The sequence below is a fragment of the Choloepus didactylus genome, chromosome 1, assembly GCF_015220235.1.
Source record: "Choloepus didactylus isolate mChoDid1 chromosome 1, mChoDid1.pri, whole genome shotgun sequence".
Classification (NCBI taxonomy): domain Eukaryota; kingdom Metazoa; phylum Chordata; class Mammalia; order Pilosa; family Megalonychidae; genus Choloepus; species Choloepus didactylus.
In genome coordinates, this window is record NC_051307.1 from 190,686,315 (window position 1) to 190,712,171 (window position 25,857).

At 34.8% G+C, this 25,857-nt stretch overlaps 1 protein-coding gene across 4 annotated transcripts in view; it reads left to right on the plus strand.

Moving 5' to 3' along the window:
- Nucleotides 1-25,857, plus strand: part of OXSR1 (oxidative stress responsive kinase 1) — a 136,916-nt gene that overhangs the window by 84,594 nt on the left and 26,465 nt on the right. For all 4 annotated transcript variants that reach the window (XM_037847373.1, XM_037847375.1, XM_037847379.1 and 1 more), the window contains 3 exons: nt 3,577-3,678; nt 15,928-16,061; nt 25,502-25,550. In XM_037847373.1, the coding sequence (XP_037703301.1) occupies nt 3,577-3,678; nt 15,928-16,061; nt 25,502-25,550 (285 nt within the window). The remainder of the gene's footprint in view (nt 1-3,576; nt 3,679-15,927; nt 16,062-25,501; nt 25,551-25,857) is intronic.

A 25,857-nucleotide genomic window follows, 5' to 3' on the forward strand; every position in this document is an offset into this window, starting at 1 on the left:
GAGTATTTCTCTCTCTCTACATCCTCTGCAGCTCTTGTAATTTTCTATTTTTTTAATAGTAGTCATTCTAGAAGTGGGTGTGAAATGGTATCTTATTATGGTTTTGATTTGCATTTCTCTAATAGTTAATGATATTAAGCATTTTTTCTTGTGCCTTCTGGCAATTTGTATATCCTCTTTGGAGAAATGCCTATTCAAGTCTTTTGCCCATTTTTGGATAGCTTGTCTTTTTGTTGTTGAGTTGTGGGATTTCTTATTCTAGATATTAAATCCTTATCAGATATGTGGTTTCCAAATATTTTCTCCCATTGAGTAGTTTGTCTTTTCACTTTTATGATAAAGTCTTTTGAACAGAAGTTTTTAATTTTGAGGGAGTCCCATTTATTTATTTTTTCATTTGTTGCTTATGCTTTGAGTGTAAAATCTAAGAAACCATTGCTTACATAAGATCCTGAAGATGCTTGTCTACATTTTCTTCTAGGAGTTTTATAGTCCTGATTCTTATATTTAGGTCTTTGATACATTTTCAGGTAATTATGGTATATGGTGTGAGATAAGGGTCCTTGTTCATTCTTTTGTATATGGATATCCATATTTAAAATTACATTTAAAAAATATGTAATTTTTAAAACCCAAAATTAGAATCATACTATTTTTAAGCAACTTTTTCTTACCTAACAAAATATTTTGACTTATATTTTCTTCTGATTCTTTTTATAATGATCTGTAGTAGGAAAGTAGCTTTATTTTATATTAAGTAGTTAATCAGTTTTCCCAAGTAGTTTATTAAATAATTCATTCTTTCCCCTCTGATTTGCTTTTATGTATATGGCTTATTGGGTTTTCTCTTCTAGCTATTAATCTTTCAACTTTATGTTTCATTTATTCAGTTCATAAATATATAGAGAATACCCACTATATGCTGAGCACTGCCCTAGGTCCTGGCCATATAGCAGCAAACAAAACTGACCACAGCCTTGCCCCCTTATAGCTTACATTCTGGTGGAAGGAACAAATAATAGACATAATAAAAAAGAAAATCCATAGTATGATAGATAGTGGTAAGTACTGAAGGGACAAAGCAGGAAAGGTGGCTAGGAAGTGCCTAAGGAAGGATGGAGTAGAGGGGTTTGCAGTTTAAGATAAGATGGCCAAAGTGGCAGTTGAATAAAGACCTAAAGGAGGTGAGGGAAGGAGCCATGTAGTTTATTTGATAGAGGAACATACTAAGGAAAGGGAATGCAAGAATATAGGCTCTGAGATAGAGCATACCTGGTCTGTTCAAGGAGCAATGAGAAAGCCAGTGTAGAGGAAATGTGTAATAGCTATGGTGGCAACAGGATGGTGGTGGGTAAATCATATAGACCTTATATTTTTACTTTAATTCTGAGTGAGATAGTAAGCTTTTGGAGGGCATTAAGCAGAGGAATGATATGTACTGATGTCTATTTTAACAGGATCCCTCTAGCTTCTATATTGAAATTAGACTTAGACACAAATGATCATATGATGCCATTTATATGAAGTTCAAGAACAGACAAAACTAGTCTAGGGGATAAAAGTTAAAAGTTACTACTGGGAGTGGAGGTGGGATGAGTTTTGGCTGGAAAGGTGTATGAAGAATCTGCTGAGGTGCTGAAAATTTTCTCTATTTTGATCTGGATGTAAATATAGATGAAAATTCATTGAGCTAGATTAGGGTCTGTATACTTGACTGTATGTTTTGCCTCAATAAAATTTTGGTAAAAAATTGCAGCACTGAAACCACCAGCAGCAGTAAAAAAAAAGTTGATATAAGGCACATTTTAAGGTAATGCATTTGAGACCATAAAGTCTGTTCTCTTGAATCAGATTTTTCCCCTCCCTGATTCTGAATTTATGGATATGAAGCCATTGCTTTGTATCTGAGAGGAGCTTGGTTTTTGGTCAGGGGAAGGATGAGGGGGTGGGGGTGGCTATCATAGGAGTTACAGAGTAAGGTGTTTTTTTCTTCTTGGTGTGTTTTGCCAAGTTTAGCCTGTTGTTTGGGTGAAAATATGTAACAAAAAATTAACACCTTTGAGGATATAATTTTACAAATTGCAGTTAACTGCATGGATTTGTCCAAGGATGGGACTCTCTTATAGGGAAACATAATTATAATTGCCCATCTTCTTTAGTAGAAACATTAGGTTTAAAATTTATAAAGAGAACATTCTGTGACGATACGTGTTCCTAGTTTTATAGCCACAGAATGAGACAACAGGTTAATTGTAGAAGCCCCTAGCTTGTCTGTTTCTATGACAGAACTTCAGTTTCTGGCGAGCTTCTCAGAGTAAAGAATAAAATCTACCTACCACAGGGATTCAAGAGGCACTTGTAGCAGAGTGGGTCCTAGTCTGTTACAGCACTTACTTGTCTTTGTTGAAACGGTTTTTTTTTTAGCCATCAGTTCATGCTCTAACTTAAAGAATTGTGTAAAAGATATACATAAGCAAATCTCTCTTTTTTTCTTTAGCTTTTACCTATTTTATTTTAATTTTGAACTTGTTTTAAGAAGCTACCTTTTTGTAACTTTTTTTTAAATTAGAAAAATTAAGGTGATAAAATGCTACTGTAATATTGAACATTTGGAAAACAAAACCTCAGTACTGTTGCCAAACATTTTGTTCTAGTTCTTTCTAGTCTTTTATTTTTTAAAGACTGTATACCTGTTTTAATTGTCAGTGCTTATGACTGACTTCATAGTCTGTGTTTCCTCATGAGTGTTTTATCCCAAGCTTTTTCTCATATTTTCATAGAATTCATAAACATGACTTTAAATTGACTGTATGAATAGACATACACTTTTTCCACTATTGGTGAACATTGAGATTGCCTTTTTTCCTTTTTTCTTTTCTTTTTTTTTTTTTTTTTTTTTTTTTTGCTATTACCTAATATATTTAGGTTTTGTCTATTTTTAATTAAATTATTTTATTGGTTTTAAAGCTTATGAACATTTTCATGGTTTTTGTTACATATTAGAAGCTACCGTTTAAAAGTACTTTTAGTCTGGTTAAAGTAATTGTATTAGTTAGGGTTCTCGAGGGAAACAGAATCAATAAGAGATATCTGTAAATATAAGATTTATAAAAGTGTCTCACACAAGTGTGGGGATGCACGAGTCCAAATTCCATAGGGCAGGCAGCAGACTGGCAACTCCAATGAAGATAGATGTTCAATGAACTCCTCAGGTAACGAACTGGCAACTTCGATGAACTTCTCAGGAAACGCTTCGCTGATCAGCTGAAGAAAGTGAAGGTCCTCTATCTATCCCACTTAAAAGTCTTCAGCTGATTGGATTAAATCAAGCTGATTGCATTCTCTCATTGTGGAAGACACACCCTTCATTGATGTAATCAGTCACAGCCACAGCCAATTGACTGATGATTTAATAAACCAGTCTTCTGGTTTATTAACCAGCCACAAATGTCCTTGTAGTAACAGATAGGCCAGTGCTTGCTTGACCAGACACCTGGGTACCATCACCTGGCCAAGTTGAAACATGAACCTAACCATCACAGTAAACATTTATTTATATCTTTCTATTTTTTGCAGGTCCGAGGTTATGATTTCAAAGCTGACATATGGAGTTTTGGGATCACAGCAATTGAACTAGCCACAGGGGCGGCTCCTTACCATAAATATCCACCAATGAAGGTGAGGCTCATATTCAGAATACTACCTCAGCTCAAGTGTCATCACCTTATCAGAGTTGTTTTTCATTTGCCATTCTTACTCATAGTGTTCTGCCCTGAATTTCCTTCTAAATACTGGAGCTGCTAAAATCTGTATTAGATATTTGATGTTTAGCATTGGACAACTTTGCATTGTAGGTGACCTATTTACATGCTCTCTCTCCATCTCCTGACCCTTTAACTAGTTTGATATTAGGGACCCTCGTCTCACTTTATGTAGGTTGTCCATAGTCACCTGTGCAGAATAGCCTCAGTGGGTACAGTGATCATTTCTATTTCATAAAGTTGTTGGAAGGTTAAATATTAATGGTAATTATATATACCGTGTATTGAGCACTTCTCAGTGGCAGGCACTATTTTATGTGCTTTTCATACATTAAGTAAGATAATCCATGCAAAATATTCATTCACCATACACTTTTAGTATTCACATTATTAACTGAATAAAAGTTCAAATAAAAGTTTGCTTTATGGGAGTTCATTCAGCAACTTCTACTAAAAGACCTATTATTGTTTGAACTCTAGCTAAGCCTCCTTGAACTTAAACTATATCCTGATCTAGTAGTTGCCTGAAATATAATTGCTAATCCTATCCCCAACATTAGTAACAGAGTGAGTTTTTTGTGGTTCAAGATGGTGCTGCCAATACTATTGTTAACCATTTTTATCATTGTAATCAGCCCTTAATTATAATACACACATAAATTCCATTATTCTCTTTGTGGCTCCAGCTAATGTTTGTGGCTTTGCTTTCCCACTACACAGGGTGCCCCCTGATTTTGTTTAAAATGGTGACCTCTATTGTAAATTGTTGTCAGATTGGTGTAACATTTGTGTGATTTACATCTGTATAATCTTGATGCACTTTAGTCCTTTAAAAGAAGTTATTCCATCCTTTTAAGGCTCTAATAATAAACAGTAAAAAGATATTACTTTAAAAAAAGCACAAAACCTCTCTGTATCTTGTATTCAAAACATGGTCATACCTATATTGATCTCTGTGCGTATTTAATGGGTGAAATTTTGATTGTGTGGAAGGTTAGTGATAATTTAAAAAAAATTTTTTTGTATTTTTTTATTGTGAACTTTAACATGTATACATAACAGTGATAGCTTTCAAAGTATGATTTAACAAGTAGAGATCTAATTTTAAAGAATGTCATGGGTCATAGTTCCACAACTTCAGCTATTTCCATTGTTGTAAAATATAACATACATACAGAAAAGTGTTAACTTTTGATGTATAGCTGAACAAGCAGTTATATAGGTGATTTCAAAAATTGTTATGGGTTACAGTTCCACAGTTTCAGTTCTTTCCTTATTGTGAAATATAGGGTATATACAGAAAGGTGAAGACTTTCAAAGCACAATTCAGCTAGTAGCTATAGAGCACATTTCAAAGAATATTATAGGTTACCGCTCCACCATATTATTTACCTCCTTCCAGCCATTCCAACACCCCAGCATCTAAATATGTATATATATTTATATGAAGTTTCAGTATTCATAGACCTTTGTTAAATCTTATCTTGTTTGTTGCTACCACTTCTTCTCACTTAATCTCTTTCTCCATCGTCAGTGGAATGACCACCCTTACTAGTACATATTGAAAGGGGGGTGTCTCTAGTATGGGGAAGAGGGCTGCATCTGATTGTTGTTCTTAAAGAGGGTGTTACCTCTGGGTTTTAGGACTTGTCTGGCATAGGAACACTGGTGGATTTAAGTTTCTGAGAGACAAAACTTAGTGAGTGAATCTTTTATAGAATCTCAGGTAGGGACCTAGGTATTTTGGGACTACTATTGGTAAGGGCATGGCATGCTGTGGCCATTTGGGATGTCTAGCTGGAGCTTGCATAAGAGAAACCTCCAGGATAGCCTCTCAACTCTATTTGGGATCTCTCAGCCACTGTAACCTCAGCTTACCTTTCTTTTTCTCCCTTTTGGTCAAGTAGGCATTTTCATTCCCTTGCTGCCAGGGCCAGGTTCATTCCTGAGAGTCATGTCCCACATTTCCAGGAGATTCATTCCCCTGGGAATCATGTCCCTTGTCGGGGAGAGGTTAATGAATTTATTTGTCGAATTGGGCTTAGAGAGAGAAAGGCCACATCTGAGCAACAAAAGAGGTTCCTTTGAGGTACTTCTTAAGCATAATTATAGGAGGGCTCAGCCTCCCATTTACAGCCCTAAGTTTCCCAAGAGCAAGCCTCAAGTCAAGGGCCTGATTTATTAAGTAATAGGTTCCTAACTTCCCTTAATATATATTCTATCCCAAGATAAACAGTCAGTTTCTTACATTATCTTTACTTAGTAGTACAATCATTATTACTCTAAAATTGAAACAGCTATCATGATATAAAGCATCCCAGAGCTCTTTTTAAGCTGCTAATTATTCATCCCTAGTATTGGTGTAGTGTTGGTAAGATATTCCTGTTAAATATAGTCTATGATATGTAATGGGTAGTTTTTCCATTTGTCACTCTGTTGTTAACCCTCTGCATCAATGTCATACTTCATAAGTATAACATGCTAACACTTATTTAGGTTTGTGGTGCTACTCTGTGGTTACATGCCTTTAAACAACCATTGACCAACATGTTTACCTTCAATGCGTTACTGATACTTATAATCCCATTAACGAACCATAGTCACATCTGACCATTCCCATACTATTATGGTCACCCTCATTATCATATCTGTACATATTAGATTATCATTCCCCGTTCACTAGCTTCTGTCAATCTCTAGGTCCTCTATATTCTACATTATAAGACACTTATTTTACATTTTTCACAGAGTTCACATTAGTGATAACATATAGTATCACTCCTTTTGTGTCTGGCTTATTTCACTCAGCATTATGTCTTCAGGGTTCATTCATGTTGTCATATGTTCACTGCTGCATAGTGTTCCATCGTATGTGTATACCACATTTTGTTTATCTCCTGATCTGTTGAAGGACGTTTGGAGTCTTTCCATCTCTTGACAATTGTGAACAATGCTGCTATGAACATTGGTGTACAAATATCTGTTCATGTCACTGCTTTCATGTCTTCTGGGTATATACTGAGAAGTGAAATTTCTTAGGGAAGATAAGCCCTTTAGGGATTTGTCTCTTACATTTGACTTCTTCCTTTGTCTCTCTATTTTAACTCCACCCTTGCCTGGGTCAGTGCTTATAATTGAAAATGCCTGAGACTTTCTCTAATGAGCTACTTAGAATGAGGGAAAAAAAGTAGAAAAGAAAGAAATCCCCTTTTCAGAGCCAGTCCCTAGTCCCCCCCCCCCCCCCCCCCCCCCCCGCCCAGTTACCAGTCAAGAACCAGAGTTGGTTCCTGGTTCTTTGTGCTCCTTTTCTTGGCACATAGCTCTTTTTCAGTATTCTGAGCTCAGCTGACTCCAAAGCCTCTGTTTTTATTTACTTATGTTTTTTTTTTTTTCCCCCCTCAGCCCTGCCTCCTCTCTGCTGGGAGAAACCTTGGTTTCCTTTCCTGCCTACTCCTGTTTTATCTGTGCTCATAGCTTGTATTCAGTAGTCCAAATTCATTAACTAAAACCACAGTTGGAACTTGGTTGAGCTACCTTCCCTTCCTCCTAGGAGCCTGCTTCTTTTTCCCACAGTGAAGTGTTCCAGCTCAGCCTGCCATGCCAGTGGGGGAGAGGGGGAGAGGTGCCAGTGCCGCGGTTTGGGGAGCTTTACTTACAGTTCTGTACTGCAGTCTCAGCCGTTCCACCCATTCCAGACTGGTGTACGATGTGTGACCAGTCACGGATGTTCCCCAACAATTCTTCCAGACTATTTGCTAGTTGTTCCTGGGTATAAGCTAGTTGTTCCGAAGGACTAACTAAATTCCATACCTCCCTATGCTGCCATCTTGCCCCACCTCCTACAGTAATACCTTTGAATGTTAATGGATTAAACTCCCTAAATAAAAGACACAGATTGGCAGAATAGATTAAAAAATATGATCCATCTATTTGTTGTTTACAAGAGACTCATCTTAGACCCAAAGATACAAATAGGTTGAAAGTTAAAGGATGGAAAAAAATATTCTACACAAGTAGTAACCAAAAGAAAGCTGAGATAGCTATACTAATATCAGACAAAATAGACTGCCTTCTAGAAAATGTCATTGCTATTCTACATCTGTGGAGCCTGTTCTGCTTTCCAGCCACACAACACAGCACCTATGGCCAATCGTGCTGTGCCAAATTTGTTGCCAACCCACAGTCAGCAGGGTTGGGGGTTGTACTTCAATCTGATTCTCTCCACACAAACTCTTATCTGTGGGTTACAGCAGGAGAATCCAAGGATATATTCTGTAGTTGTGTTATGTGCCTTTGTATACCATGGCTTGTCTAAAATGTTTCATCAAGAACTGCCTGAGGTAAACACGATGGCCCTGAGTCTGGCATAAGTCCAGTGCTATGTCAAAACCTATTGCATCCGGACCCAGATCAGGGACTGCCCCAGAGAATTCCAAGGACTCTTGCTCTTACCAGTTTCTCCTAGAGCCAGTCCTGAGAAACAAACCTCATAGAATATACTACTGGTTTACCCCCATCTAAGACCATGGCACCTTCCTGCAAGGAACATGGCAGTTTCCCTAAGCCTCTCTATAGCTCAGTTTGAGAGATGAACACAGCCTCATGCTGTTTTCCAAACCACTCCTGCTATCTTTGCTAATCCTTCTCAAAGTTCCTGAATCAAACAAGTGCCTTCTAGTTTTCTCCTCCATGGATGAAAAAGTTCCCTATAAATGATTCCTTCTCCCTTTAGAATATTGCTCTGCAGTGTAAGGTTTATCCCCCTGTGGTAAACATGTCAATTGTATATAATGTCTGCCATACTTTAATTTCTTCCTTCTAAGGGAAGCTTATTAATTTGAGTTAAGCTTCAGGTGGCTGGCCAGCCAGTGTGTTAATTGTCCTTGGTCAAGTGCCAACCCCTAGTCCAATCAGCAATGTCTGAGCTTTGTGGGAAGGGGTTGGTCATGTAGTATTAACCATGACAGCCTATTATTGCTGCTTCTGAAGGCAGTCAGTTCATGGTGTGTCTGATGACTGGTCCTAAGGCTTAGTTTGAACAAATAAGCTGAGACAATCAGAATGCACCTAAAGTATTTCTGTTATTATTTGATTAATATCCATCTGTCTCTCCTCTTTCCTTCTGTCTCCTTCTCTCTCCTTCTCTTTCCCTCTCTCTTCCTCACCCCCCGACTATAAAATAAACTGCATGTAGTCACATAATGGGTGTTCAGTGTTTATTTTTCAAATTAATAAATGTATGAAGAAAGCTAAAAGCTGAAGTTGAGGAACTCAGGAAGGGACTTGAATGAGTCAAAGGTAAACTAAGTTAAAGTTATGAGTATTCCAGGTTATGAGTAAGCAGAACTATGATGCAGGAAAGACACACAGAGCAGATGGTAAAATAGCCAGTCAGTAGTGAGTGGAGAGAGTGGCATACACACAAGGAGTAGGTAAGTCACCTATGAGTAAAGTCTCACCCAATCCCATGGCTGAAGTCTTGGAACTGCCTTGATTCCAGAGCCACCCCCCGCTTACTGTGCTTCCTGGGGACTGGTTGCTTGGCTTTCCCCCTGGGTTTCCTTGCACATGTGTCTTTACAATAAACCATCTATTACTTAAGAAAAAAAAAAAAGGATACTGTGAACAATGGTATGACACAAACTAGGCAACTTAGATGAAATGGACAATTTCCTAGAAACACAAAACTATTCTGATTCAAGAAGAAATAGAAGACCTCAGCAAACTACAGTCACAGGTAAAGAGATTCAATCAGTATTCAAAAACTTCCCTACAAAGAAAAGCCCTGGGCCAGATGTCTTCACAGGGGAATTCTGCCAAACTTTCTAAAAAGAACTGACACCATTCCTACTCAAACTCTTTCAAAAAATTGAAGAAAATGGAACACTACCTAACTCATTTTATGAAGCCAGCATCACTCTAATACCCAAAACAGACAAAGATGCTATGAGAAAGGAAAACTACAGGCCCAGCTCCCTAATGAATATAGATGCAAAAATTCTCAATAAAATACTGCAAATCGAATCCAAAGACACATTAAAAAAATCATACACCATGACCAAGTGGGGTTCATCCTAGGCATGCAAGGTTGGTTCAGCATAAGAAAATCAGTCAGTGTAATATAACACATTAACAAATGAAAAGGTAAAAATCAAATGATCATCTCAATAGATGCTGAAAAAGCATTTGACAAAATTCAGCATCCTTTTTTGATAAAAATACTTCAGAAGGTAGGAATCAAAGGAAATTTCCTCAATACAATAAAGGACGTATATGAAAAACTCACAGCTATCATTGTACTCAACAGTGACAGACTGAAAGACTTCCTCCTAAATCGGGAATGAGACAAAGATGCCCACCATCACCACTGTTATTTGACATTGTGTTAGAAGTTCTAGCTAGAGCAATTAGGCAAGAAAAAATAAAAGACTTCCAAATTGGAAAGGAAGAAGAAAAACTCTCATTATTTGCAGATGACATGATCCTATATTTGGAAAATCCTGAGAAATCTCTGACAGAGCTGCTTGAGCTAATAAGTTCAGCAAAGTTGCAGGATACAAGATTAGTACACAAAAATCAGTAATGTTTCTATACACTAGTAATGACCTAATCGAGGAGGCAATTTAAAAATTCCATTCACAATAGCAACTAAAAGAATCAAGTATCTAGGAATAAACTCAAGTAAAGATATAAAGGACGTGTACACAGACAGCTACAAAATGTTAAAGGAGATCTAAGAAGACCTGAATAGATGGGAAGACATTCTGTGTTTGTGGCTAAATGTTGTTTAGATGTCAGTTCTACCCAAATTGCTTTACAGATTCAATGCAATACCAATCAAAATTCCAGCAAAGTACTTGGAGACTTGGAAAAATTAGTTATTAAATTTATTTGGAATGGAAAGGGGCCTCGAGTGGCCAAAAGCGTCCTAAAAAAAGAGAAAGAAGTGGAAGGACTTAACACCTCCTGATTTTAAGACTTATTATAAAGCCACTGTGGTCAAAATAGCATAGTATTAGCAAAAATATAGACATATTGATCAATGGAATCGAACTGAGTGTTCAGAAATAGACCGTAAGATCTGTGGTCAATTGATTTTTGACAAGACCCCCAAATCCACTGAACTGGGACAGAATATCTGTTCAGTAAATGGGGCTGGGAGAACTGGATATCCAAATCCAAAGGAATGAAAGAGGACCCCTACCTCACACTCTATACACAAATTAACTCAAAATGGATCAAAGACCTAAGTAGAAGAGCTGGTACTGTAAAATTCCTAAAAGAAAATATTGGGAAACATCTTCAAGACCAAGTGCTTAGAGGTAGCTTCTTAGACCTTATACCCAAAGCACAAGCAACAAAACAAAAAAATAGATAAATGGGAACTCGTTAAGATTGAACACTTTGGTGCATCAAAGGACTTTGTCAAAAAGGTGAAGAGGCAGCCAACTCAATGGCAGAGAATATTTAGTAACCATATATCTGATAAGAGCTTGATGTCTAATATATATTAAGAAATCCTACAACAAAAAGGACAAACAACCCAATTATAAAATGGGCAAAATATATGAATAGACATTTTTCAAAAGAGGAAATAAAAATGGCTAAAAAGCACATGAAACGATGTTCATCTTCGTTAGCTATTAGGAAAATGCAAATCAGAATATCTTCTCACACCTATAAGAATGGTCACTACTAAACAGGAATCTACAAATGTTGGAGAGGATGTGGAGGAATTGAAACACTTTATTCCTTGCTGGTGGAAATGTAAAATGGTACAGCCACTGTGGAAGACAGTTTGGCAGTTCCTCAGAAAACTAGATATTGAGTTACCCTCCGCTATTCAGTATATACCTAGATGATCTGAAAGCAGGGGCATGAGCAGCATTATTCACACTTGTCAAAAGATGTAAACAATCCAAGAGTCCATCAACAGAAGAGTGGGTAAACAAAATGTGGTATATATATATGATGGAAAATTATGAAGCAGTAAGAACGAATGAGGTCCTGAAGCATGTGACAACATGGATGAACCTTGGGGACCTAATGTTGAGTGAAATAAATCAGACACAAAAAGACAGATATTGTATGATTTCACTTTTATGAACTAACGAGAACACATAAATTCAGAGTCTTAAAATGTAGAATATGGGGTACTTTGATGTAGACAGAAGCTAGAGAAGGGGGAGTGGTTACCTAATATGTACAGAATTGTTAATGAGGTTGAACTTAAATGTTTTAAAATGGATAGAGGTGATGATAGTTTGTTATTGGTATTATAAGTAGTAGTGACGTATGTGAATTTGAAAGTGGTTTAAAGTCATGTATGTAAATAAGTTCTTGTATGAACTACTACAGATGTTAAAAAAATAGTAATAGAGGGGTATGTGGGAAAAATTATAGCTATTGCAAACTGTGGACTATAGTTAACAGTAATATTTTAATATTCTTTCATCAACTAACAAATTTAGTATACCAATACTATAGATCAACAATAAAGAGGGATAATTTGGGTTTTATTTTTTATTCTTATTCCCATTCTGGAGTAATGAAAATGTTGTAAAATTGATCATGGTGATGTGTGCACAACTGTATAATGATACTGTAAGCCAGTGATTCTGTACTTTAGATGGTTTGTATGGTGTGTGAATATATCTTAATAAAATTGAAAAAAATAAAGGAAATTACACACTATTTAATAATTAATAATAATACTACAAAGTATAAGTGATGTAACCAAAATAATAAAATAAAATTCATAGTAAAAAAAAAAACACAATGAGATGCCATTTCACACCCACTGTAATGGCTGCTATTAGAAACTATTATGTGTTGGAGTGCATGTGGAGAAATAGGAACACTCGTTCTTTGTTGGGAATGTAAAGTGGTAAGAGCTGGTATGGAAAACAGTTTGGTGGTTCCTCAGAGAGTTTACGTACAGGGATACCTAGTTTTGTGCGCTTCTCTTCATTGCACTTCGCAGATAGTGCATTTTTTTTGCCATTTGAAGGTTTGTGCAACCCTGCATTGAGCATGTCTGTTGGTGCCACTTTTCCAACAGCATGTGCTCACTTCGTGTCTGTGTGTTACATTTTAATTAAGGTATGTATGTTTTTTTAGAATAATGCTATAGTACACTTAATAAACTACAGTATATGTAAATATAACTTTTATATGCACTGGGAAACCAAAAGTTTTGTGTGACTCGCTTTATTGCGATATTTACTTTATTGTGTGGTCTGGAACTGAACCTGCAATGTCTCCAAGGTATGCCTGTATAGAATTCCCATATGACCCATTAATCCTTCTTCTAGTTGAAGAAATGAAAAAAGAAATGAAAGTAGGGACTCAAAAATGTATTTTCACACTGACGTACATAGATATCTTATTCACAATTGCCGAAAGATGGAAGGAACCCAAGTATCCATCAACCGATGAATGCGTAAACAAAATGTGATATGTATTTGCAATGGAATATTATTCAGCCATAAAAGGGGATGAAGTTCTGATACATGAGACAACATGGTTAAAACTTGAAGACGTCATATTGTGTGAAATATGCCAGACACAAAGGACAAATATTTTATGATCTCTGTGATATGAAATAATTAGAATAAGCAAATTCACAGAGTCAGAAACTAGAATACAGGTTGCCAAGGGCTTGGGTGGGGTTAGAGAATGGAGAGTTAGTGCTTAATTGGTACAGAATTTCTGTTTGGGGTGATGGAAAGGTTTTGGTAATGGAGGGTAATGATTCACATTGCGAATATGATTGATACCACTGAATTGTATATTTGAATGTAGTTAAAGACTGAAATTTTAGGTTGTGTAAGTATTACTAGAATAAAAATTTAAGGAAAAAAAGCAAAAACCACAGAACTTAACAGCACAAACAGTGACCCTAATGAAAACTATGGACCATTGTTAATAGTACAATTATAATAATCATCTTTCATCATTAGTAACAAAGTTATCACACTAATGCAAAGTGTTAATAATAGGAAGTGTATATGGGAACTGTATTTTCTGCATGATTTTTCTGTAAACCTACAACTTCTCTAACTAAAACGTTTATTTAAAAAAAAAAAAAGCAAGGTAGTTTGGGGGGATAAGGGGGTGAAGTTTTTTTTGATCCATTGTAGCCAGACTTACACATCTTAACTGATTTGCTCAAAATGTAAAACAGTACCAACCTTATAATTCCATTTCAGCAGATATAAATTGAATTTGATAAGCAAATCTGGTTATAATCTCCTTTATTTTTTAGTGTTGACCTGTTATTGACAAAAATGGCATAATTTTTTATTAAAAAGTCAAACAGTATTAAAAAACACAAATCACCCAAAATCACACCACATAATATGACCTTCATTCCATGAATCTCTATGCATATGTACCAGATGGATGAATAGGTAAATGGATAAATTGTAATAAATTCACAGGAATGGAATCATGTATGCAGTTATTTTAAATGAAAGCATTCTATTTATATTTTTAAAACTAATGTAAATGTTTCTTCAACACAAAAGAAATAGATTTCTTAAAGATGCTTCTAAGTTTAGAAGAAATTTGAGGTTGGATTCATTATGGTTTTCTGAAAAATTGCATGCTTCAATTTTATGTCACCATGTATTCATTCCTTTCTAAGCAGGATAAGGTGGTCTCATTAACAGTTTTACAAATCTTGCACCTGTCAGTTTTGGTAGCTTCTGTAGTCTTTACTTTGTCAGAGTGTATAGCATTTACTTTCTTTTCTGAGACCATGGTTTTCTCAGTTGTTTAGACTTAGTTCTCTTTGTATAAATGGCTTTACTGCCCACTTCTTGCACTTCTACCATGGCTCCTCTTTTCCTGAATAGTTCAGTATTTTTTCCCACTTTTCTTGGGATTGTCAGATGCCATACCCTAAAGGGAAACTGAAACACCATACTGAGGTGACTCTGGTGACCTGCTTAATCTTTATTTAAACCAGCAATTTTCTTCCTTGAAAATTCTTGCCTAGCTTCATCTTGTTGGCATGTTTAACACATGTGCTTCATCTTGATCTACTTTTGATTTTTTCCTCCCCTGCAAATTGTGTCTTTCAGGATTGAGAGACCTGTTTCCTCTCTGAGTTATTTCCATTCTTTAGCACAGTGCTGACCACATAGTGGATACTTAGTAACTTATTGTTGGATAACTTTTTAAATAAATGGGAAACTAATAAACTTGCCACCCAACAGCCAGGGCTGTTTGGGAAAATGAAATAGAGAAGTCAGAAGAATCCACAAATTTGGGGTATGATAATAACCATGAATTTGATGCTATACTTATCCCGTTGATTTGCCAACAGTGTATTTATGTATTGATATCTGGTAGACAGTTGGAAATTCATAAAATTGAATGCATAGATTTGGGGCTCATTCCAGTAGAAATGATGATTAAAATAGTGCAATTAAATGAGATTTTGGAGAGACCCCGTGCTGAAAAAGAAAAGATCCAAAGGCAGACCTTGTAGGTAATGTTTAAGTTTACAAGAAGCATGAGTAGGGAGAAGAGAAAAAGCTGGAAGTGGCAGAGGCATAGTGAAAGAAGAGAATCCAGCTTGTGTGTTGTCATGAAAGTCAAAGAAGGATAGATAGCATTATCAATGTTGTCAAATACTGCAAAGGGGAAGGTAAGAAGAATGAGGATCTAAAAATATTATAGCTTTTTTAATTAGGATGTCATGGGTGATTTCTGTGAGAGAAGTTTCTGAGGTACTCTAGGAAGAGAGGGCCAGATTGTAAGGAGTCAAGGAGAAACAGAGCCCGAAGAGGTAAAGTCAGTGAGGTCACACTTTTAATTTTGCTGTGGTTTTAATTGTTTTTTTAAAGGTAGTTTGGCAGTGTAAGAATGGGGAATGGTGACATGAAGAAGCAAAGGATTCTAATTAAAGGACATAGCAGTGGTGATGCAGTGGGCCTTTGTGGGCAAGTCTAGGAAGTCAGCCATCCATAGGATATTATTTATGTGGGAAACACATAAGTAATTCTGGTTCCAAACAACTGATCTAGATGTGAACTTCTAGAAAATAAAATATGCTTGGATGTTGGGGTTTGCCTGTATTGGAAATATTTTGGCCACAATATATAATTAAACTTTACTGAGTTTTTAGAAGTTTACATTATGTTGAAAATTTTTACAGGTTTTAATGCTGACATTGCAGAATGATCCTCCTTCTTTGGAAACGGGTGTTCAAGATAAAGAAATGCTGAAAAAATATGGGAAATCGTTTAGAAAAATGATTTCTTTGTGCCTTCAAAAAGATCCAGAAAAAAGGTAAAATATGAGATAAAGTTTATTTTTTTCTGCATATAAGATCTAAACCATTATGGGAAGCCTAAGAATTATATATTGTTCCAATTTGCTAAGGCTGCCATTATGCAAAACACCAGAAGTGGATTGGCTTTTATGATGGGGATTTATTAAGTTACAAATGTACAGTTCTAAGGCCATAAAAGTGTCCAAACTAAGGCATCAACAAGAGGAAACCTTCACTGAAGGAAGGCCAGTGGCAGCCAGAAAACCTCTTTCAGCTGGGAAGGCATGTGGCTGGCATCTGCTGGTCCTTTGTTCCCAGGTTCTGGTTTCAAAAATGGCTTTCTCCAAAATGTTTCTGGGCTTCTGTCTCAGCTTTCTGCTTGGTTCTCCTGGAGCATTTCTCTCTAAGCATCTGGAGTCCTCTTTTAACTTCTCCGGGACAAATCCTGGGCTTCATCTCTTAGTTTAGCATCCCCAAATGGTCTTTCTGTCAGCATCTCCCAGTGTCTCCAAGCATCTGGGTCTGTGTGGGCTGTCAGCTCTCTTAAAGACTCCAGTAAACTAATCAAGACCCACCTTGAATGGGCGGGGCCACACCTCCATGGAAAAATATAGTCTCACTCACTGTTGGGTGGGTCACATTGCCATGGAAACAATCTAATCAAAAGGCCCTACTATTAATAAGTCTGCCCTCACAAGATTGTATGAAAGAACTTAGTTTTTCCTGGGGTACGTAACAGTTTCAAACTGGCACATGTACCTACATGCACAGGGAATTATTTGTGCATATTCAGAAGAACTAAGCATAAACATTAGACAGAGTATGCAGAGATCATTATACTAGATTGAAAATGAATAAATTAATTTCTCCCTTTTCAGTGTGTAGTGTACCCTAAACAGTTCAACTATTTCCTGGTTCATCTCTTAAGATTATAAAACCATATATTGTAAACTTCCTGTGACTACAATACCAGGGTAGTGGAAGAGGCTTGTTTTCAATTTGCATTTAAAAGGCTTGAGTAACAAATATCTTGATGTTCTTAACAATTTTAATAGCAAAAATAACACATAGGGCAAATAACCATACTAGTTTCCTTATTTGAAAAATATTCAAACCAAAAACTCAGAGAGCTTCCGTGTCAACACTAGGCAGATTGGACAAGTAAGCAAATAAACACTAAGAGCATCTAACGTGTAAATTTATGAAGGAAAAAGAATCATAGAATGTTGGCGATCACTGAGTAAAACCTTTTATTTTACCTTTGAGTATACTAAAGTCACCTAGCTACCTTGTCATAGTGCTGGGCCTTGAATCCAAAACTCTGATTCTTAATGAAGGGCTCTATTCCCACTCTTCTTATTTTTCTGCTTTACATATATGTTCCAGACAGCTTCTTAATACTAAGAGTTCTTTAATTCTGCTTTCTCTAATAGTCAATGAAAGAAAAAGATTGTAATTGATGTTTTTCATGTCTTTAGTATATTTACTAGAGCTTCAAAATTTACTGTTGGAAATATTAGAAACGGAAAGGAAAACAGAAGCAGCAAAGTTCAAACCTGTGTTATAGATTTTTTTGTGTGTTTCTGAATAAATGTTTAAAAGGATAGGAAATACTCCTGCCAAGTTTGTTAATTAAAATAATGGAAAAGTTTCTTTTTTGCGATCACCTAGAAATGCCAGATAAAATGTATTGAACTTAAAAAAAAAAAATCCAAAGATGTACTTGTAAGAAAGGGAGAGCCTCAGATACTAGAAATAATGAGGAAGCCATAAATTAGAGAAGAAATATAAACTGATCCTGTGGCTGCCCTCAGTTAGACTCTGTTCTTTCCAGTAATGTACTGACTTGGCTTTATAATTACCATGTGGAAACTGGAAACAAGAAACAAGATCTTGGGCTCATGGGAATTTTGAACTGAAATCCCTGCTTAAAGCTAGGACTTTCAGAGGTCTGTATCCTCAGTAAAAGGGTAGACCAGAAACAGAATCTGTCTGCCGGCAGAGACAGACAACAAAAATCCCTCCTGAATAATAAAGCCCTCTAACCAGGACATTCTGCAGTTTTAGAATCTGAATTTTACATTACACTACCTGTGTTAAACTCACAGGTTTAGAAAATTAAAATTATTGCCAAGCAGTTTTATTTTTTTGCATAAACAATCAAAAATCTGCACTGGATGAAAATTCTAAAACCTAGGTCATGTGGCATCACCACATACAACGCTTCACTAAAGATAAAATCACAATCCAAAAGTACGAATTACAGTAAAACAACCCACTGTGAACAAGTCAGAGACATAATATTTATAGCAGGATTAGTGCTCCAAGAGTTTAGGATAATGCAATGATCTCTGAATGACTATACAATAAGTATATTTAAAATAAATGTACTTAAATTTATTTTAAATTAAAATTTGTATAAAATTATACAAGAGTGAATAAAAACCATAAGAAAAGAATATGACTGATAAAAGAATCAAGTAGAACCTCTAGAAATTAAAAATTTAGTAATTGATGTTTTATTTAAGGTATAAAATACCTTTTATTGTGTACTTTTCATGGGTCAGGCACTGTGCAAACTATTTAAAATGTATTTGTTCATTTATTTAGTAAGTAATTTACTTTTTATTTTATCCTGTTTCATTCCAGAAAGGCTAAAAGGCAGCTTAGAGAAATACTTAATACACAGTAACATAAATGAAAATTGAGAGAAAATTTTAAAAACAACAATGATGAGTGTGTAATTGGAGCCATATATGAGACCAAAAGGGCATACCTTAATAATGTACATACCTGACACTGATGGACCCCCATTTATCTCTAGGCTTTCTAGTAGCTAGTTCAAAAGAGGAAAACCAGTCAGTTATTCAATTCACCAAATCCTATAGGATTAAAACATAGCAAAAGAAGTGAAATTTATTCTTCATATGAAGTCCAAATAAGAATTTCTCCAATGGACAAAAACACTTTCTTTACATCATCATTAAAAAAGAGTTTCAAAGACAACTTCCAATGTTCTTATATTGATCCTGGCTGACAACACTACAACTAACTAAAATAGGTCTGCATATAGTAAGGTTTTATCATTTTATCCATATAATAAACCTGTATGTAGATATTATTCTCCAATCTTATAGATAAGGAAATTAAGACTCCAAGAGGTTGAACAATTTGTCCAAAGACACATCCAGTGAGGTGCACATTCAGGCTTTATACAGGGTCTGCTGGCTGCAGGGCATTAATTGAAACTTAAAATGTAGTAGATTCCCTTGAGTGTGACCTGGACTTCTTGGCTTGTATATGATGAATCAAGAATGGAAAGGGGAAAATAGTAACTTTACAGTGGAGAAAGCTGATAGTCAGTACCTTCACCAAGTGATGAAGATTAACAGCACCAGTCATAAACCATTGATATTATGTACCCTTAACAAAATATGTTTAGAAGGGCATATCACCTCTGAGGTATTCTTTCTCCAAATCCATGTCTTCAATCTAGTGTGAGAAAACATCAATTTCTGAGATACTCTACAAGATACCTGACCAGTAAAAGTGTCAGGGTCATAGTAGACAAGAAAGGACTGAGGAACTATCACAGATTGAAGGAGACAAAGAACATATGAGATGTAAATGCAACACGGTGTCCTGGATTAGATTTTGGAACAGGAAATGGACATTAATGAGGAAATCTGAATAAAATCTGTAGTTTAGTTAATAATATTGTACCAGTGTTGATTTTTTTTAGTTAATTTCTTAATAATTATACAATGGTCATGTAAAATGTTAACATTAGCGGAAGCTGCTAAAGGGTATATTGGAAACTCTACTATCTTTGCAACTTTTCTGTAAGTCTAAAATTATTTCAAAATAAAAAGTTTTAAAAAAGAAAAAACCTGGAAGCTATTAAAAAATCCAGTTTTTAAACCAAAATTAAACTTTTAAAATAACAATTCTAAGTTAGCAAAACAATAACCCAATGAAACAAAAGAAAGATAGATAATTATTGATTGCGCATCAGGTACCAGGCACTGTTGTAGACATTTAACACATATCATCTCTTTTAATTCTCACAGTAATCCTGTGAGAAGGGCACAGGTACTATCTTTGTTTTACAAATGAAGAAACTGAATCACAGAGAGCTTAGGTAACCTTGCCCAAAGTGGCACAGGGATCAGAATTCCAACCTATCCAATTTGACACCAGAGTGCCAGCTCTTAATCATACTACACTACTGAGGAAATTGCTCAGAATGCAGCACAGAAAGATCAATGATGGAAAAATGAAAGATTGATTAGTGTTTGGAGGATAGAATGAGAAGGTTTAGTGTGTGCATGTCTGTGTATGTGTATGCATGTACATCCACGTATATCTATTAAATTTCCAGAAGGAGACTAGAATGTGGGAAAAGCAATATTCAAAGACATAATGGCTGTGAATTTTCCAGAATTAGTGAAAATTCATATCGTCAGTTTAAGGAACCATCCCTCCCCCAAATTCCCAGTATCCACCCCCTGACTTATGCACATTGCCATGAAACTACTGGAAACAAAGGCACAGAGAAGCTCTTGAATGCAACCTGAGGGAACAGAGTACCAACTGAAGAAGAGCAGGTAGACAGACAACCACTTCCCCAATAACAATTGAGGCCAGAATATAGTAGATAATACTGAGAAAATAATGTAACTCAGAATTTTCCATCTAGTCAAACTATTATTCAAGAGTGAGCATGAAATTAAGATATTTTTCAGATAAAGATTGAGTTTTCCAGTCACATTCTATCACTTAACTCATAATTTGGTCTTCAAAAAGTAGGAAATGAACCCAGAAGAAAGGAACGAATAGTAGGAAGTGCTGTTGAGCAAACAGATTTTTGACATATATGTAAACCTTGACTGAATGAGAAAATAAAATGATATGGTCTGATTTGGGGGATATAAAAAGAAAGTAAAACTGTAATCCTAGGAACAAGGAATGTGAATTTTAAGGTCATGTTTTAAAATTTTAGGCTTTAGGTTGAGAATGCATGTTAGAATTTTAGGAATAGCCATTTAAAAAAATAGAAGTAGAATACAGAAATTCCACATCAGAAGGCACAAAAAGGAATTAAGAGGTCTTATAAATCACAAGATTTTAAGTTAATGGAAACATACATGTTTATACTACTAATTTAAACAAATGTGAGTTTAACTTGTCAAATAGGGATTCTGAGATTCAAATTTTTTAAAAATCCATGATATTTATAAGAGACACACCTAAAATATTACAAAGAAAGATTAAAATGAAAAGGAAGGGGGAAAGCTGACTTACTCTAATCAAATGGAAGTTGGAATACCAATGTTAACATCAGACAATAATCTTTAAGACCAAGTCATTATTAAGGATAAAGAGGTTTCGTTTTGCAGTGATAAAAGGAATAAACATTGGAAAGATATAATAATTCTGAAATTGTATGTATCTAATGACATAGCCTTAAGATATATAAATTACAAGGGGGAAATTGACAGATCTACAGTCACAGGAGACTTTTCTAACTCTCTCAGAAATAATTTTATCAAACAGAGGAATAAGATTTAACCAATTTGAAGATAATTAACAAATTTGATCTAATTGGCATGTGAAAATCAATAGAAAATCACATTCTTTTTAAGCACAAATGGAACATTTGCAAAATTGACCACACTACAAGAAGCAAGTACTTAGAGGAAACTGTAGCCTTAAATACTTACATTAAACAAAGAAAAAATTGACAGTTACTGAACTGAGCATTCAACTCATGGAGTTAGAAAAGTAACAACAATATACTGAAAGAAAGCAGAAAAATGCAATAATAGTATAAGTAAATATAACATAAAATGAAGACTGGTGGAAAGGATAAAACCACAAGCTGATTTTTTTTTAATATTAATAAAAATAGATAAAAGTGCCGGTAAGAGTAAGCAAAAAAAGGAGAGCAAGAAAGCACAGATAAACTTTAATAGGATTAAAAAGAGGATGTAACTATAGAGTTTTTAAAAAAATCATAAGCAATAATCAAAGAACTTTGCCAATGAATGTGAAACTTAATGGTCAGTTTTTCTGGAATAAAGACAGATTACTAAAAGTGACCGAAGAAAAGAAAACATAACAACAACTATAGCCATTAAAGAAATTAAACCAGTAGTTAAAAATATACACATCCCATTAAAAAACAAAAAACAACAAACGAACAAACAAAAAAAGTCAAGTCACACCCTCACAGTTTTACAGAGGAATTCTACCAAACCATTAAATGACAGGTAGTCTTGATCTTAAACCAGTTATACTAGAGAATAAGAAAAAGAAATTTTCCCAGATCATTTTATGCTATCCGGATTCCCAAACCAGCTAGGGTCAGTATGAGAAAGGACAATTTTAGGCCAATCTCACTTATGAAATTAGTTGCAAAATCTCAGTATTAGCAAACCAAAATCGGCACAAATTATGCCCTAATTAGGATAGGAATGGAAAGGATGGTTTAAGATTAGAAAATAATAATAATGTCCTTCACTACATTAAAAGATTGAATAAAATATAATTACCTCAATGGATGCAAAAAAAAGAACATTTGATAAAACACATTGATGATATAATTTATTCACAATTATGCATAGAAGTAATCCTTGATCATTGTCACTATCCAAAACACTTCCATATATTTCTGAATATCCCCAAGGGTATATACCATCTCTGTAGTTGAAAATCCTAACTGTTAAAAAGGGTTTAGAAGAAATTGTAGCATAGTATCTTTATGACATCCTGGGAGGAAACCATTTCTTACATGACTTAAAAAACGTCAGTCTGGTAAATTTAACAACATCAAAAGAAAAACTGTTTCACAGAATACACCATAAACAAGTAAAAATGCAAACCACAGGCTGGATGAATGTGTAATGCGTGCAACCAACAATGGATTAATACCTAGAATGTTTTTGAAAATCCAATAAATCAAAAATAAAGCAATTCATTCAGTGAATGGGTAAAGAATATGATAAAGCAAGTCATAGAAGAAGAAATCTGAAAGATGAAATATACCTTTTCACTAGGAATATAGGTAATACAAATTAAAATAAAGAAATATTTTAGACCTACCAAGTTAACGAAAATCAGCAAATCTCTAGTGACATTAAGTTTTGGCTAGGGTATTGAGAAACAAAAACTCAAACCATAGTGGTGGGACTGTAAACTGATACAGCCAGATCGGAGAGCAGTTTGTCACTGATCATATTCAAAGACATGTATGTCTCAGGATCCAGGAATTCCATTTCTAGGTTTCTACCCTAGAGAAGCTATAGTAGGTATGCATAAGGGCATCCAAATTTAAAAAATTTGTAAAGTAGAAAAAATTATGTTTGTATAAGCAATGTTATGCAGCAGTTTAAGTGAATAAACTAGAGCCACGTGAATAAAGTGCAAACATGAATGAAATTCAAAACTTAATATTGACTGAAAAAAGCAAGTTGCAAAAGAATTTAAATGATGTTACATTATTTGCATGCAATCAAAAAATAGAAAACCATCATATATATTTTTCATGAATATATCTTCCATGGAAAAATACACACTGACTTAAGGATGGTAATTACATCGGGGGGTGGGGAGGAGAATGGAGGTGGCAGGTTTCCACTATATCTAATTTTTTTTATAAACACAGAAAATCAAAGACTCCCCTGACCCAAACCTGGCAAAATGTTAATGTCTATTAAATCTGGGTGGCAGTTTGATGGGTGCCATTAGTTTCCGTACTTTATTGTAAGCTTCAAATATGTAATTTAAAATAAAGAATAAAGTACTAAGTTTATTTTTCACATTCTGTTTTTGCCTTCATTTTCTTTTCTGTCCATAAAATTTACTAATATTTATGACTGATGTATATTGCCAAATTTGCTGTCTTTGATAGTCATACCAATTTGTATTGCTATGACTGGTTTGACTATTTTAATTTAGTTTCTTTAAAATAAAATCTTATTCAAGTTTTAAATTTGTATATAGTCTGATGTATTAGTCTTTTCCTTAAAGGTTCCTGGTTGTCACTAACATGTATGTTGTTTTAATGCTCTTTTAGTTTTTTTTTTAACATTAAAATCTTTTGGTATTTACTAATATCAAATGTGATGTAAGGGGCTCATGTAGTTAACCGTTTCTTTAAAGAACTTACTGATGTGTAGTGCACTCTTAAGTTCTTATATTGTAGATGTTTATGTCTGTTTGGGGATACTGTTCCCTTGGAATTGTCCACATATATGTCAGTATCAGTTTTACTTACTATCCTTTTTGATGTATGATAAGAGAAGATTCTCAGCTCCTACTCCTCACAGCCTTTTTTTTCCTCCAAATTTTTGGCTTAGAATTATTGTACTTTTTTCCAGCTAAACTCTGAGTTGATTTTTTAAGTTAAAAAAATTATTGTGATTATGATTGCGACTGAGTAAAATTTATATTCTAATTTAGGGAGGACCTAATTAATTTTAATCCTTATATTCCAGTACATTTAGATAGAACTTTTCAGTTTGCATAGCACTTTCACATTATTCTCTTTTAAATTTTATTGTAATCCTCTGGGACACCAGTTTGCAAGCTTGGCTGCATATTGGAATCTCCCAGGGAGTTCTGAAATCTTGGTGACTAGGTCTGCCTCTAAAGATTCTGCTTTAATTGATATTGGGGGTAGCTTGGCCTTGTGATTTTTTTAAAACTCCAAGGATTGTAATGTGCAGCAGTGTCTAAGAACCACTGTTCTTAGGCACTTGGCCAGGTAGTACTGACTCTTAGAGAAGTTGTGATCTGCTCATGATTACATTGTAGCTATGTGGTGAAGTAAGGTCTAGTCTCTCAAGTTTGTGTTCTTCATTCTTCTGAATCATACACTTAAAAGTTAGTGAAATAGAAAATTTAAATACTGTGTACAGTTGAGTTAAATCTAAATTTATGTTAAATTTGGGGAATAAACTTTACTTTTAGAATTTTCAGTTGTTTGAGGGAAATTATGAAGTCTATTTTTAAGAATCTGTAGTTACTAGAATTGAAGACTAGCAAAGCAGCCATGTAGCAAGGAGCACAGAGTTCTGTTTGGTCCACTTCAATTTGTGTGAATTTAAATACATTTTTATGACTTGCTAAATTTGTCTAAACTACTTCTTGGGAAATAATAATTTTAAATAGTAAATATATTAGAAGCCACTAAGAAATCATGCTTTCAAAAGAAACTTAACAAATGAATTTTCCACAGAATCTAAAATAATTATCAGGACATTTCTCTTTGAGCTTTTTATTGTGTGCAATGTCTTTTACCAAGTTTTTCTTACTTTTTTGCTTTTAGCAGGTTAAGGAGAGTGGAGTACACTGAGTTTTTATATTGCTGCTCACTAAGTGATTCTTTTCATTTTTTAGATGGAAGTTCACATTATCTTGAATTAACTGTGAAACCTTTCTTTTCTGGTTTTAGACCAACAGCAGCAGAGCTGTTAAGGCACAAATTTTTCCAGAAAGCAAAGGTAAGAAATTCTAGCTTTTGATTATATGTGTTCATATGATGCTCCTCAATTACCCAAATTATGTTCAGTGTTCAGAAGTTGCATTTCTTAAGATGATTGTATTTGGAGGAATGATAGATCAAATAAATTCTGAGGGCATTATCTGTAATACAATTTTTGGTAATTGAGGTAAATCCTTTTCTAAAATTAATTTTGAAATTTAGCAAATGCGTTTTTTTCACAAATTCATTATCAGATTAAATCTATAACAGCAACAGTGAATATTAAATTTTGCCATTATAATCTGTGAAAAATACTAAACTCTCAT